Source organism: Lonchura striata, chromosome 2 (assembly GCF_050655825.1).
Source record: "Lonchura striata isolate lonStrDom1 chromosome 2, ASM5065582v1, whole genome shotgun sequence".
Lineage (NCBI taxonomy): Eukaryota > Metazoa > Chordata > Aves > Passeriformes > Estrildidae > Lonchura > Lonchura striata.
Window position 1 is genome coordinate 2,857,055 of NC_140704.1, and position 14,569 is coordinate 2,871,623.

A 14,569-nucleotide genomic window follows, 5' to 3' on the forward strand; every position below is an offset into this window, starting at 1 on the left:
CCTGCAGGGTTGAATTAATCCCTTGGCCCCCATGGGGATGTCCTTGCACAGGTGGCACCACCCTGGGGTGCTGGCACCACCCTGGGGTGCTGGCCCCAAGGGTTCTGTCGCTGTGGAGGCTCAGCTCAGGTCTGTGCCTGCCTGGGAGGACAGAGTCACCTCCCAGTGCTGAAGTGGGTGACTCACATGGCAAAGCCCAGTGACTCTGCACTGCCCTCCTGACTTGGAGACTTCAGGAGAGAAAATAGCCCATTCACTAAGAGTCTATATTTACCCAGCAGATGCATCTGCTGAAGCTGCCAGAAGGAGCTAATCTTAGACACCAACCCAGCCAGTGATCTGTTAGAGACAGTTCATGGGAGAATTTGGGCTCTGCCCTCATTTTCCAGGAGTTATCCCTTCAGTTTTTGTTGCTCTGAGAAACCCTGGAGGTCTGGTGGGTCAGACTGTCTCAACCAGCTCAGCCTTGCACCGGACACCCTCAGCCTCACTGAATGCCTCTGTAGGATGGGATTTATCCACTGCTCATCTCTCTGGAGAAGAGCATCTCATCTGCTCTGGTTATTTCCTTACCCTTCATAAAACTTCCAAGAAGCCATGAAAAGCAATTTTTTTAGTGTAATAACAAATGCCAGTTAATAGCCTTACACTGGACACTTTCTTGTTCAGCCTGGCATGGCTAAAATTCCTTTTTGTTGTAACATTTTGTATGGGTGGGAGTGATCCTGCAGCACTGCTTCCCTTTAGGATGCATCCATGTATCCTCACTGTTGTGGTTTAATGGTTTAATCCCACACGGTTTCTCTCTCACTCACTCCCCCTCACCCCATAAGGAGGAGGATCAGAATAAAAAAAAGTAAACAGGTAAATCTGTTGAGATAAAAACAGTTTAACAGTTGAAACAAAACATAGTGATTATGATAGTAATAATAATAATAATAATAATAATAATAATAATAATAATAATGACAAGGAGAGGAGAAAGAGCAACAGAACCCAAGACAAATAAGTGATGCACAACACAATTGCTCATCACCCACTGGCTGATGCCCAGTCTGTCCCCAGCCAGCAAATTGTCTCCCTTCTGGGTAATTTCCACACTTGATATCCTGGAAATGGTGTTCTGTGCTATGGAATATCCCTCTGGCCAGCTCAGGTCAGCTCTCCTGGCCACGTTGCTTCCCAGCTTTTGGTGCAGCTCCTCACTGGCAGAGCGTGGGACATGGAAAATCCTTGACTCAGGGTGAGAATGACAGCAGGAACCGAAATATGGGTGAGTTATCAGCATTATCCTCATCCTAAATCAGGAAAAAAACACAGCAGTGTAGGAGTAAAATTAACTCTGCCAGACAAAACCAGGACCTTCACCCATACTCCTGGGGGAGTATTGCCCACTTGGGGACACATTTAATGACTGTGGGAGTGCACTGGTCATTGGAAATCCCCAGCTGTGGCCCTGTCAGATCTGGGGGACAGTGCACCCAGGCTTTTGGAAAACCTGGGCTGCTTCCCAAGCCTTGAAGCTGCTCCAGCTTCTGGGCAAAGCCACCTTGGAGTCCCCAGGGCAGGTCTGGGACCAGCACAGGACTTTTTCCCTGGGTGAGATGCCAGAGACCCACCAGGTCCCAGAGCTCCTCTGGGAAGAGCTGTAGCTGAATTTTAGCAGTGGCACCTCGTGGGGTGGGGGATAAGGAAGCAAAACTCAGATGGCAGCACAACAAAAAGGAAAACAAGGCAGGGCTCAAGGGAGATTAAAGGCAGAGGGAGGGGGGGAAATCCCAGCTGGTGGCACAACAGCACAGGATTAAACTTGGGGTGGCACAGAGCTGATGCAGAGGGGGCAGAGAGGGGAGGGTGGGGGCGTCCAGCCCCAGTTGTCAGGGAGGAAAGATTCCTGAAGTCCAACCCAGCACTCGGAGCTGGATCCCCTCACAGATGAGCAGCACAGAAGAGCTCATGATGTGAGCTCTGAAAACAGCTGGAGATTATTTCCCTGCTGTATTGGTACTTCCCAGATGCTGCTGGAACAACACCAGTACAGAAGGGCTTCATACTGGTATAGTTCCCTCCCTCTTCCCACTTTGAAATATCCATGGTGGCAATTTTTATAAACACATCCCTGCCAGGGTAAGGGGTTGTGTGGCTTTAAATGCACCAAGAATTATGGCTAATATTTTTTCATAGACTTAATTAAATCGTTAATTAAATCTGTGTCATCACTGAGTGTCAGACAGCCCAGAGGGTCCACAGCAAGAGATAAAACAGATTCATGCACAAGTTTTACCGTGGGTATAAATAATTATAGCTACTCTGCTCGGCCATGTCTGTCAAAACTAATTTGCTTCTTTGTGAGGTCCGTGGGAATAGCTGGACCTGGACTGGCCATTTGAGGGCCCAGGGGACTTCCTAGACATCCATGGGTAGGCAAGCAGGACACAAGAGCTGCTGGAGAGCTCAGCCACCCTGGAGCATCAGTTCCAGGCCAGGCAGGTTGTCCTGCTGTGGCTCTAGACTTCATCCAGAGGGGAGTGATGAACCAGAAGGCCTTTGTTAGAAGGTATTTGTGTTTAGATGTCTTAATCTGTGAGTTGAAGCCCACCATTGCATTTCCTTTATTTCTATTCTGCCTCAGGCACTCTCTCTGTCACCAGGCTCTGGAAAGGATGGATTTATTGGTGCCAAGGTACCCAGAGACTGTGACACTGAGGCCCATTTGCACTCATGACAGAGTCACAGAATCAGTGAGGCTGGAAAAGAGCTCTGGGATTGACTCCGAGCTGTGGTTGAACCAGACCGTGGCCCTGAGTGACATGTCCAGTCTTTCCTTAATGCCTCCAGGGATGGTGACTCCACCACCTACTGCAGGGAAAAAGAGTCACCCCCCTCCCACGAATCTTAAATCCTCAGGTCCTCAAATATAATTATATTTGAAAAATATTTGAAAAAAATAATGAAAATATTTGAAAATATTTGAGAAATAATCCTCCTGCTTTAATGAGGATTTTAAAGGAACTTCCAGCACAGATCTCGTATCCCATAGAGGGCTGTAAATAAGCAGCTCTATCTCCATTTCCCACCCCTTTACAGATCCCTGAAAAGTGACTCTAGAGGAGAATAAAGGACAAACCCTTGCAGCAAAGCAGGCCTGGGTGGGAGCTGGCGATGCCACAAAGCCCACACAAGACCCTCCCTTAGCACATCTTTCCAGCTTTGACTTCATGGCCTGTTTTTAGCACAGCTAAAGGTCCAGCACTTTCAGAGCATCAGGAGGAAGTCCCAGATTTGCCACCCATGACCCAAAAGGCAGATTGGGCTGTTAGATTCACTCTCCCCGAGCCCATGGGTCGCACGTGTCCCCCGTGGTGTCACAGCAGCCAAACCTGCTGCTCTCCCTGCAGTGACTCATGAGCTGACAGACCCTTCCTGAATTTCTGAGGCTGGAATTACAGCTGTTCCCCCAGTCCCCTCCCTTCCTCCCTGTCCAATGTGTCATATTAAAGGGTGATCGGCTTACACATGCTGCAGTATGGGTTCCTTAAGCTCTGCAGTGCTGTGTCTATATATAAAGCCCCGAGCTGGAAACTGAAGTGCACAGACAGCTGGGATTGGAGCAAGCATTTCACATTCCTGGTGTGCCAGCGGTCTGGAAGCCCGCGAGGCTGTGAGCTCTGCTTTGAGCAAGTTTCTTTACTCAGGTTTAGGTAGAGCCACCGATATTTATCCATAAAAGAAGGATTGGGGCAAAGAACGAGCTCATCACCATGGGTTTGCCTCTTGATCAAGTGGAAGAATTGCGCCTCTACCAGCAAACTCTTCTCCAGGATGGACTCAAAGACATGTTGGACCACAATAAGTTTCTGGACTGTGTCTTGAAAGTGAAAGGGAAGGAGTTTCCCTGCCATCGGCTGGTGCTGGCAGCCTGCAGCCCGTATTTCCGGGCCATGTTCCTCTCAGACATGGAAGAGAGCAAGAAGAGGGAGGTCAGCTTGGAAGATGTCGACCCAGACGTCATGGGCAAGATCCTCCATTACATCTACACCTCCGAGCTGGAGATCACCGAGCAGAACGTGCAGGACATCTTCTCTGTGGCCAACATGTTCCAGATCCCCTCCATCTTCACCGTGTGCGTGTCCTTCCTGCAGAAGAGGCTCTGCCTCAGCAACTGCCTGGCCATCTTCCGGCTGGGATTGATGCTGGATTGCGCCCGGCTGGCTGTGGCTGCCCGGGATTTCATCTGCGACCGCTTCGCGCTCATCTCCCGGGACGAGGAGTTCTACCAGCTCTCCCCTGACGAGCTGATCGCCATCATCTCCAGTGACTCCCTCAACGTCGAGAAGGAGGAGAGTGTCTTTGAGGTGGTGATGAAGTGGGTGGGGACCAAGGACCGCGAGAGCCGGCAGAAGGCCTTGCCTGTCATCTTCGAGAGCATCCGCTTCCGCCTCATGCCCAACGACTACATCAAGGACCACGTGGAGAACCACGCCATGGTCAAGTCCAGCCCGGAGCTGCTCAAGAAGCTGCAGATGGTGAAGGACTCCCAGAAAGGCAAATTCACCGTGGTGAAGAAGAAGAAAGTGAAGAAGAACAGTGAGAATCAAGCAAAGGAGAACGTTGTCAATGGAGCAGTAGATGAAGGGGAAGATACGGAGGAGGATGCTCTCCCTGGGATCTTGAATGACACAATGCGCTTCGGGATGTTCCTCCAGGACCTCATTTTCATGGTGAGCGACAGTGGAGCAGTGGCCTATGACCCCAATGCCAACGAGTGCTATTTCGCCTCCCTGTCTACTCAAATCCCAAAGAACCACGTCAGTCTGGTGACCAAAGAGAATCAGATCTTCATTGTTGGGGGACTGTACTACAACGAGGACAACAAAGAGGATCCCATGAGCTCCTACTTCCTACAGGTACTACCTTTATCTTTCTTTTGTTTCTTTGACATTTGGTAACATCACCAAGCTTTAGCTTGCTTTCAAAGCCCATAATATTTGTTGTCACGTGATGTTAAAATGAAAGTTGTAAACAAAGCACAATGATCTGGGTTGCTTTACTGGAGATTCTTCTCCCTTTATTTTTAAGGCAGATGTCACTGAGTAGTTTGCGGTTGAGTAGGTTGTGGTAGTTGAGGAAGAAGGTTTGAAGGAGTAGGAAATAGGAATGATCCAAATCCTGAAGAGAGGATTGTTTATAACATTGGATTTGGCCCAGCCCTGGCTGCCATAGGATTCACAAACTGGGAGGTTTATGGCATCAGACACAGCTTGTTTTGCATCCCCTGCCTTCCCTGGTTATGAACCCCAGGAAAACCCAAGGGTGACACTGTCAGGTGCCAAAAAAGAATCATCAGCAGCTGCAGACACAGAGCAAACACCCCAAGGACACAGGGCATGCCCCTGCCTCCCAACACATGCCCATTCCTTGTGCTGCTCCTGCCCCTGGAGATGGGCTTGGTCCAGCTCAGGGTCTCTGCCTCAGCCATTGCCATCCTGAGAGGGGGAAACCACCACGAGCTGTCTTTGGGGATGCTCCTCAGGGAAAGTGGCTGCTCTAACTCAGCAGCGACCCAGCTGTGACTGGATTGAGCCATGCAGGCAATCTGAGCCCCAGCCCGGGCTGCAGCCCAGATTTCTTTCTCTGCAGACAGCTAACACAAGGCGCCTGCCCTTCCTGCTGACCCCAAGCAATCCAGTAAATCCCCTGTTCTTCCTCCCATACCCAGAAATCCTTTTTTTGTTCCTCTCCATGGCTCAAATCTTCTGGGAAGAAACAATAACGTGGCTCAGACTCACATCTTCTGGGGAGAACAATAACATCTCCAGGCAGAAAGGATAAAATGAGGGTGGTTGCCAAGCTGGGACACAGAGCCCTGATCCTTGCCTTGACTCGTTGCCCTCATCAGTAGGGCTGCACATCATGCAGGGAACATGCTTATCCTCACCTAGAAAGGGGCAGGGGATTGTGCAGGGAATGAGAAGCAAAGAGGAAGAAGCCCCCAGCCCTACATAGCAGGAAGGAGTGGGAAAGTTGAGGAAGTGCTGGGAGTGTCCTGATTGAGATACAGCCTTTCACACTGGACAATCCATGATGACAGAGGTGTGGGCAACCCCATAATTTGCCTGTGAAGAGCAGGGCCAATGTATTCAGCCCTAACCTGTGCCTAAAGATCAATCTTCCCAGCAGAGGTGGAGCAGGGTCCAGAAACATCAGAGAACCTCCACAGAATGGCCTGGGAGGCCATTTTATGGAATCTTGAGAGTGACCTTGAAGATCACCCAGTTCCAAACCCTGCCACAAGCAGGGACACCTTCCACTAGGCCAGGTTGCTCAGAGCTCCATCCAACTTGGCCTTGAACACTTCCAGAGGAGGGGCAGCCTCCTTGGAATAATTCAATGTTTGACTTCACAAAAGCCCTGAGAAGCTGCTCTAACTCCAAGTCTGTGCCCCTTGAATATGTGGGTTGGATGAAAAACCTTTGGTGGTCCTTCCCCCCAAAGTACTCTGTGTTTCTAAGCTGCAAACAGAAGATTTCTCTGTTCAGCTCCCAGTTTGCCACTAACTCAGTGGCAAATGCTTTGAGCATCATGGGGCCAGTTTCAGCACTTCCCCACAAGAAGGGTCTCTTTCACACATCACCATATCACTTGAGCTTGGGAGAATTAGACAAACCCTGGGACTGGAGAGTGCCATCAGTTTGCAGATGTTTAATTTATTACATCAGTGTCATTATGTAGCTCACAGTTGCTGAATGAGCAAGAAAGGTTTTGAGGCCTTTTTTTTTGCAGCTCAAATGACATATTTAGACATGCAGCTCTATGACAAGCCACTGTACCACAGCTCCCTACACCTTCTGACTCTTTCTACCCTCCCCAAATTTCACATTCCCCCTGCTGAAGCCAGGTGCATTAGGTCAGATATAATTTAGATTTAAAGACAGGCACCAAAATATAAAAATGCTGATAAATCCCAGGGGCCTTGTAGATTTTGGCAGGAGCAAAATGATTCCATTGACATTTCAGATGGAAAAGGGTATCCTTTCTTTGTCACTTGCAAGATTTATTACTCGAAAACAATGCTGAATCCATCAAGAAGCAGGAACTATCCTAATGACTGAACAGCTCAGGGTTGCACTATAAATAACACATGTGTGGACCACAGCTTACAAAGAGACAAAAACCACAGGCACCCAGCTGAGGGCAAGTTTTGGAGCCAACCCATCAGGCTGAAGCTCCTTGGCCTGAGCCCATGGCAAACAATGCTCCAGGCAGTGCTGCGTCACAGCTTCATCCTGCAGTCCCACAAAACTGGCTGCAAGACATCCCTCCCTCCTCTATCAAGCAATATTAATTATTTTTTTCCCAGTTCCCATTAAGCCACAGGGCTCAGAGTCTCCGGTCTAAGAATTTTTCTTTTTTTTTTTTTTTCTTTCCTGGTGGGAGATGAGGCAATGCCATGATCTACAGATGTCCAAGGAGTTGGTGATCTGATCCAGCAGCTTGGTCGTCTCTCAGATGGGTCTGGCACACTTTATCTGTGTAGCCAACATTGCTGGCAGCACCCTGTTACCTGGCAGAGATGGAAAATGCCAGGATGAAATAATGTGAGGTGTTCTATGCATGAAAAGGTTCAGGAAAATTTCTAGGATTGAAATGTTTCCATTCCTCCAGTCCCAGGAATGATCCATGGTAAGTGCAGCAAGAAGTCTCTCAACCAAAGATGACCAAGCTTGTTTTAAGTTCCAAGTTAGAAGAGGAGACTCAGGAGAGAGGTTTTCACTCTACAACTCCCTGAAAGGAGGCTGGAGCCAGGTGGGGTTGGCCTCTTCTCCCAGGCAACCAGGGACAGGATGAGAGGACAAGGTCTCAAGCTGCACCAAGGGAGGCTCAGGTTGGATGTCATGGAGAAAGTTGTTACTGGAAAGGTGGTCAGGCATTGAGATGGGCTGCTCAGGGAAGTGGTGCAGTCACCATCCCTGGAGGTGTTCAAGAAATGACCTGATGTGGTCCTCAGTGCTGTGGAATTAACAAGGAGGTGACTGGTCAAAGGTTGGACCCCATGATCTCAGAGGTATTTCCCAACTTTAATGTGATTCTATGAGGTCCAGGCTTTGATGAATAGAGCAGAATGTGTTGTTGCAGACTCCTCTCTGCTCTTATGCCTTGTTATAAAAGATCTATCATACAAACTGTGACTTGGGTTTGCTCTCAGATCTCCCATCCTGCTCCAGCTGACAAAGGCACAGCCACAGGAGCATTGCAGAGTGCTGCTGGGGTGACCAAGCTGCACATGGGAGCAGACGTTTTCCTCCACCCCTGCACCCTGACTTTTGCTAAACAAATGGGCACACACTAATGACCGCACGTTCCCTTCCAGTACGACCATCTGGACGCAGACTGGCTGGGGATGCCCCCCCTGCCCTCCCCTCGCTGCCTCTTCGGCCTGGGGGAGGCAGAAAACTCAATTTTTGTGGTTGGAGGGAAGGAGCTGAAGGAGGGAGAGAAGACCTTGGATTCAGTCCTGTGCTACGACCGGCTGTGAGTGCTCAGGGCGAGCGTGGGGTGGAGGGGGCTTGGAGGAAGGAGGTGGAGCAGCTGCCATGCACAGTGACTCCAGCTCTCCAGGGGTCAAAATGTTTGGGAGAAGGGCTTGAACTCTGGGTGTGGATGCTGGCACTGTCCTCGAGCTGTGCCCTGGGGCTCTGAGCTGCCTCATTCCAGCTGCTCCCCTTGTTGAGAAGACTGAAGCCTTTATGGGGATATTTTGTTATCTGGGACTGGTGTTAGTAGATGTTCATGTGAGACGTGTACAGAGGTGTTTTTTTCTTCTGCTAAATCTTCCGCCCTTGCCCATTGATTAAAGGATTAGTGACATTCACAGTGGTCTCACCAAAAGAGGTTTGAACAGAAAAGCTTGTTTTTAAAATTTTCAGATGTGTCACAGAATGGCTCATCCTGATTGATATCAGGCTTAATATCCAATTATTTTTGGACAATGGGCTCTGACCCATGCTAGCTCATGAGCTTTATTAAAAGGCACCATCCTGTTCTTCTCTCAGGAGACAGAAACTTCCAAAGCCTGCTGCTCTCTGCCCCAAAGAGACAGAGCAGCAGGCATCAACAAGCCTTTGCTTGGTCTATATTTAGATGTGTGTGCTTCCAAGTCCGTTTTACAGGCAGAGATTTGAAACCAGTTCCATTCCCACAGAGCAGGACATTTATCTGCCCCTGCAGACTCTGGGGAACAATTTGTCTGCCCCCACTAAGTGCTTGGGGGCGGTTTGAGTATCAGTTTGAAGTAGAGATGTGATCAGCACCACTCTAGCTCTGGTTTTATTTGGTTGACATTACTCTGACTGATATGGCTGAACACGAGCCAGCCGTGTGCCCAGGTGGCCAAGAGGGCCAGTGGCATCCAGGATGTATCAGCAGGACCAGGGAATGTCCCTTCCTTTGTGCTGGGCACCGTGAGGCTGCACCTCAAATCCTACATCCCATTTTGGGCTTTTCACGACAAAATTGACATTGAGGAGCTGGAGTGAGCCCCAAGAAGGGAACAGAGCTGAGGAAGGGTCTGGAGCACCAGGAGCAGCTGAAAGAACTTGGGAGGCTCAGCTTGGAGAAAAGGAGGTTTAAGGGGTCATTATTGCTATCTATACCTACCTGAAAATAATCGATACTGGCATAAATATTCTGCTCATTTTACTGTCACCCTTTTTTAGGATCACAACATTTACTGTCTGAGCCTCCTTACAGACCTTGTCTGTCTGAGATTGAATCCAGCCCTGTGCTCACCTCTAGGTCTGGAAAATGCTATGTCCTCTAGGTGTCATCCAGCAAGTTGCAAATCCTTTTGCCTCCCATCTTTTTCTGGCCCAGGTCCTTCAAGTGGGGTGAGGCCGATCCCCTTCCCTACGCAGTCTATGGCCACGCAGTGGTATCACACAAGGATCTTGTCTACGTCATCGGGGGCAAAGGAAGTGACAAGTAAGTCAAAAAACAAGAAAAATCAAGGAGGCAATCACCCAGTCCAGTGGGAGTGAAGAGCTGGTATCTCCTCAGCCTGGTTCGAGGAGGGCTGGATGGGATAGGAGATGTGGATCCTTCCGCCTCCACTCACCTTTGTGCCTGCAGCCCTTTCCAAAACCTTGGGAGGTCAACAGGGATATCAGGAAGATGGCAGTGTCCTTACAGGAGAAAGAATGTATTGGCCCATCCCTGGGAGCAGGCTGGAGAGGGCTTTGAGGGAAACTGGTCTAGTGGAAGGTGGCCCTGCCCATGGGGGTTGGAATGAGATGCTCTTTAAAGATCCTTCCAAATCAGACCATTCTCTGAACCCCTTTGCTCACAAAAAAAATAAATGTCACACAGATTGGGAGAGGCTTTGAAGAGCCAGAAGCCCCTTCACTTTTAGGGTGTCCTGTCTTGGGCTTGTGGAGCAAAGTGGTCACCACAGTCAAATCCAGACATGTATTTGCAACAGGAGGGGAAAACCTCATCCACCCTGACCCCATCCCGCCCTCCTGCAGGAGACGAGCTCAGCAGGAAAAGCCTCACTCAGGAGCATCACAGTGGCTGCCTTGCAGGGCACAAATGTGACTGTTTGCAGAGCAAACATTCCACAATCCAGCAAGGATTGGTCCTGCTCTGGGGTTATGGTCTGAAGGGTGTGAACATCCTCACACTGCCCCCCTGGTGACAGGAATGCCACTGAGGATATTTTGCAGCACCACGGTGGATCAGGAGCAATAAAACAATGCCTTGGTGTCTTAAGAGGCTGTTGGCTGCCTGGACCTGTTTCCAGGTGTGTGAGCAGCAAGCTGAGCTCTCAGGACTCCTATCCAAAGCAGGCACAGCAGGAGGAGATGTGTTACACACACAAATGGTGGCTCCAGGCATGGACATCCTTGGGTGTCCATGATGATGGACACCCAACAAAGGATGCACACCCAACAAAGGCTGTGGGCTCCTCCCCTCATGCTGATGTGAAGGAGCAAAATCCTCCCTAGAGACCCCACCTTCTTCCCAGCAGACACCCCCAAACCCCGGGAATGCAAAACCACCCCTTGGCAGGGGATCGAGGCTCCTTTCCCCTCTCATTTTTCTCCAGGAAGTGCCTGAAGAAGATGTGTGTCTACAACCCAGCCAAGTTTGAGTGGAAGGAAATGGCTCCCATGAAAACAGCCCGCTCCTTGTTCGGAGCCACCGTGCACAAGGACAAAATCTTCGTGGCAGCTGGAGTCACTGACTCTGGTTTGACCAGCTCGGTGGAGGTCTATGACATCACCACCAACAAGTATGTCCTGAGTTGTGGTTACACAAGGAGTAGGTGCAGGTGTACACTCAGCAGCTTCCAACCATCCTGCAGTTGGTTTGTGATTCCTGATGTCAGTTTCCTCCAGTTTAAATGACCATGGTAGGGGAGCTGGAACTGGATAATCTTTAAGGTTCCTTCCAACCCAAGCCATTCCAGGGTTCTATGGTTCCTCAGAGAGATGGGCATCACCAAAGCCACTGTGGTTGGGCTGTGGATCATCTCAGGCTGGCCCTCAAAGTGGTTTCACCTGCAGTGCCACCCTTGGGTTCCCTGGAGCTTCACCCAACACAACAAACCCTCTGAGTCTGGGTGTCTCTGGCAGCTGCAGTCCCAGCACTGGGACATACTGGTCCATGTACCAAAGCAAAACGATGATGATGGGAACAACTTCCCTAAGAACAACCAGGGTATGGTCCCATCCCCCCTAGACCTGCATAGATTAGATGGATGTGTCACCGGCGAGCTCAGCTGTTGAATCCTGATTTGAGGCCATCCTCAGTGTGGGGGTGGCCAGGATGCTCTGACTTGTCCCCTCTGTGACGTGGCAGGTGGGACACCTTCACCGAGTTCCCCCAGGAGCGCAGCTCCGTCAGCCTGGTCAGCCTGTCTGGGGTGCTCTACCTGCTCGGGGGGTTCGCCACAGTGGAGACGGAGTCGGGAGAGCTGGTGCCAACGGAGCTGAACGATGTTTGGAGGTGACAACCTTCCCCAGGGCTGTCCAAGGGAGCGTGGGAGGGATGTTAGTAATGAAATAGATAATTTCTGTCTTTTTTTATGCCGTCAGTGTGAGATGGAGGTTGTCACCCCAGCATGAGGCTGCAGGCTCAGCACTTGGTGTCTGGGAAGTTTGTCCTGTGCTGTGCTGGAGGGCACACTGGTGCTTCAGTGATCTCTCCCAGCCTCACACAGCAACAGGCCAGGGAAAGCTTGCTGTTGTTGGGCACTGACATTTTGCCTGGGGCTGGTTCCAGCCTCCCCTCTGGTGTGGAGCAGCATTTGTGTGATGCTTCCTCTCCCTGGGAACAGCCAGTGCTCAGGGTGGGAAGCAGATAGTCTTACATGCAAGAGGAGTGGGCAGAAAGCACTTAGTGACAGCTGCTAATGCAGCACTGGCTGCTCCTGTCCCTCATGTCGGTGCTCTGGCACCCTCAGCAGGATCCTGCTGTCCTTCACCATGGATGGTCCACCTTGGTGCCATCAACCCAGTTCCCAGAAGAAAAATATCCCCATATCCCTCCCTTGCAAGGCCACATGCTGGTATCCACGTCCCCCAAACCAGAGCACGCCAGGGCTGAAAGCCCTCATACAAATTCTTGTGGCCAAATAACTCTTGTGAGTTCCCACGTAAATTCTTGCGGACAAATAACTCCTGTGGGCTCCCACCTCCATGAAGAGCAGCTGGAGGGAGGGAGAGGAGACATTTCCTCACCGTTATGTGTCTTTCTCCAGGTATGATGAGGAGCAGAAGAAGTGGGAAGGGGTTCTCCGGGAGATCCAGTACGCCTCCGGTGCCACGTTCCTGCCCGTGCGCCTCAATGTTCTGCGCCTAACCAAGATGTAGTCAGGAGTGACGGGTCCTCTTTCCACGGGGTTCTGGGGCAAAGAGGGATGGGGAGATGCTTCTCAGAGATGTGGCATCTGGACACTGCCCAGGACATTGCATCTGTGATTGGTACTTTTTTGGATAAGTGGGAAAGAGGGGAGAGTATCTGGAAAACCTCCAGGAACTTGGAGGTGCTCACAAGGTAATTAGAGACGGGATCTGGAGCCTGCAAGGAGCTGGGGAAGAGGAGAAGCACAGAAAAATCAGTTATTCCAGTCTCAGGAGACAGGACAAATTGATCATATATTTTTTTAACTTCTTTCTCCATCTTTCCAACTGCTGTTGGACCTCTCCAACAAACAGCAGATGCAGAAAGTGAGGACTAGGATGACATTCCCCAAGGAAAGGTGTCCACAAAGTATTTCCCAGCCTAAGGTGTCTGTGTTCCTTGGAGACGAGAAAGAAGGGTTAAAGTCAAGTGGTATAGGAGAAACCTGGTAGAATTTGATGAGTTCCTGAGTGAAGAGAGTTGTTGGGATGAGACAGTTAAAAGAGAACATGTGAGCAGCAGAAGCACTTTGGAAATTGTAATGAAGAGCAAAATATCTCAGTTCTTTGCCTCCACCTTGACTTTGGAGTGATGAGAGGCCGGGAGCTGCGTCTCAGGAAGGAAGAAATCATGGAAGTTGTAGGTGGGAAGGGAGGAGAGATGGACAGAGGATGCCATGTGTGGTCACCTCCAGCCTTTTGGGCTCTCCACCTTCAATCACAGATCACAATGTCCTCACCTATGGACGGGCAAATGCTGATTTTTAGGGAAAGGTTTTATATTTTTGCTGTTTTTCTTATTTTTCATGTTCAGATTTTCTTTTTTAAGAGTATTTTACTTTGCTAAGATCTCAAATGTGTTTGGCTCAAAGAGAGCTTCTGACTGAGGAAAAATACATATTTATTTTAAAGTTGTCAGTAATGAAGTTTTGATAGAGACATGACTGTAATGGCAGCAGGAAAAAAGATCTGTTAGACCAAAAATCTCCTGATGCCCACACCATCTGACCGGTGGTTTATTTAAAAATAAATTACTATTCCAAAAGAAATCCCCCGTGTTTGCACATTGATAGAGCTGAAACTGATCCTTCACAGAACCAAACACAAGGATTGAGCAAAAATTGTGATGGACACATGCAGTAAAACAGCCCCATGGAGAACCCCTCTTTTCTTGTTATTTTCCCCCATTTGAGAGCTGAAATTTTAGGATCTGTATCCTTGAGCTCTTCCCTATGGAGACCACAATTAAGCATTTACCCAGGACTAGAAGGAAGCTGGATGCTTACACTGACAGGATGAGAGGAAATGGCCTCAAATTGTGCCAGGGGAGGTTTATAATACAAAATAATTGCCTCAAAGTGGTATGAAAATTCTGGTATCAAAAATCTGGGTCAAAATGCAGTTGTGGAGAAACTGAAATATGTTTGAAAAGAAAAAGAATTAAAGGGAAGTAAAGGAACCAGAGTCTTGTCCTGGTTTCATTTGAAGGATTTAAGAAGTTACAGGATAAGCTCCTTAGAGGACAATCACATCAGAACAGTAATGAAATATTTCAAAAGAAAAAGAAATCCAAGGTGACTGGCTGTCACAAAGTAGCTTAAAAAAAAAAAAAGGAACAAAAATCTTTGAAACAATCAAATGTGTGAAAAAAGCACGGAAAAGAAATA

The 14,569-nt window shown here is 49.2% G+C and overlaps 1 protein-coding gene across 1 annotated transcript; it reads left to right on the forward strand.

The window, feature by feature from the left end:
• The first annotated feature begins 3,433 nt into the window (after positions 1–3,433).
• KLHL40 (kelch like family member 40) lies at positions 3,434–14,361 on the forward strand. The gene is made up of 6 exons (XM_021537974.3): positions 3,434–4,907; positions 8,372–8,532; positions 9,874–9,981; positions 11,105–11,290; positions 11,860–12,006; positions 12,761–14,361. Exons 1-6 carry the CDS (start codon positions 3,762–3,764, stop codon positions 12,870–12,872), a joined length of 1,860 nt encoding a protein of 619 aa, XP_021393649.1. The 5' UTR covers positions 3,434–3,761; the 3' UTR covers positions 12,873–14,361.
• Positions 14,362–14,569: the final 208 nt, after the last annotated feature.

Bases quoted from the DNA above. Each gene is read 5' to 3' on its own strand.
- KLHL40 (XM_021537974.3), top strand. From the start codon at position 3,762: ATGGGTTTGCCTCTTGATCAAGTGGAAGAATTGCGCCTCTACCAGCAA. The intron at 8,533-9,873 runs GTGAGTGCTCAG...TTTCTGGCCCAG, and splicing joins GTCCTGTGCTACGACCGGCT to GTCCTTCAAGTGGGGTGAGG. The intron at 9,982-11,104 runs GTAAGTCAAAAA...ATTTTTCTCCAG, and splicing joins GGGGGCAAAGGAAGTGACAA to GAAGTGCCTGAAGAAGATGT.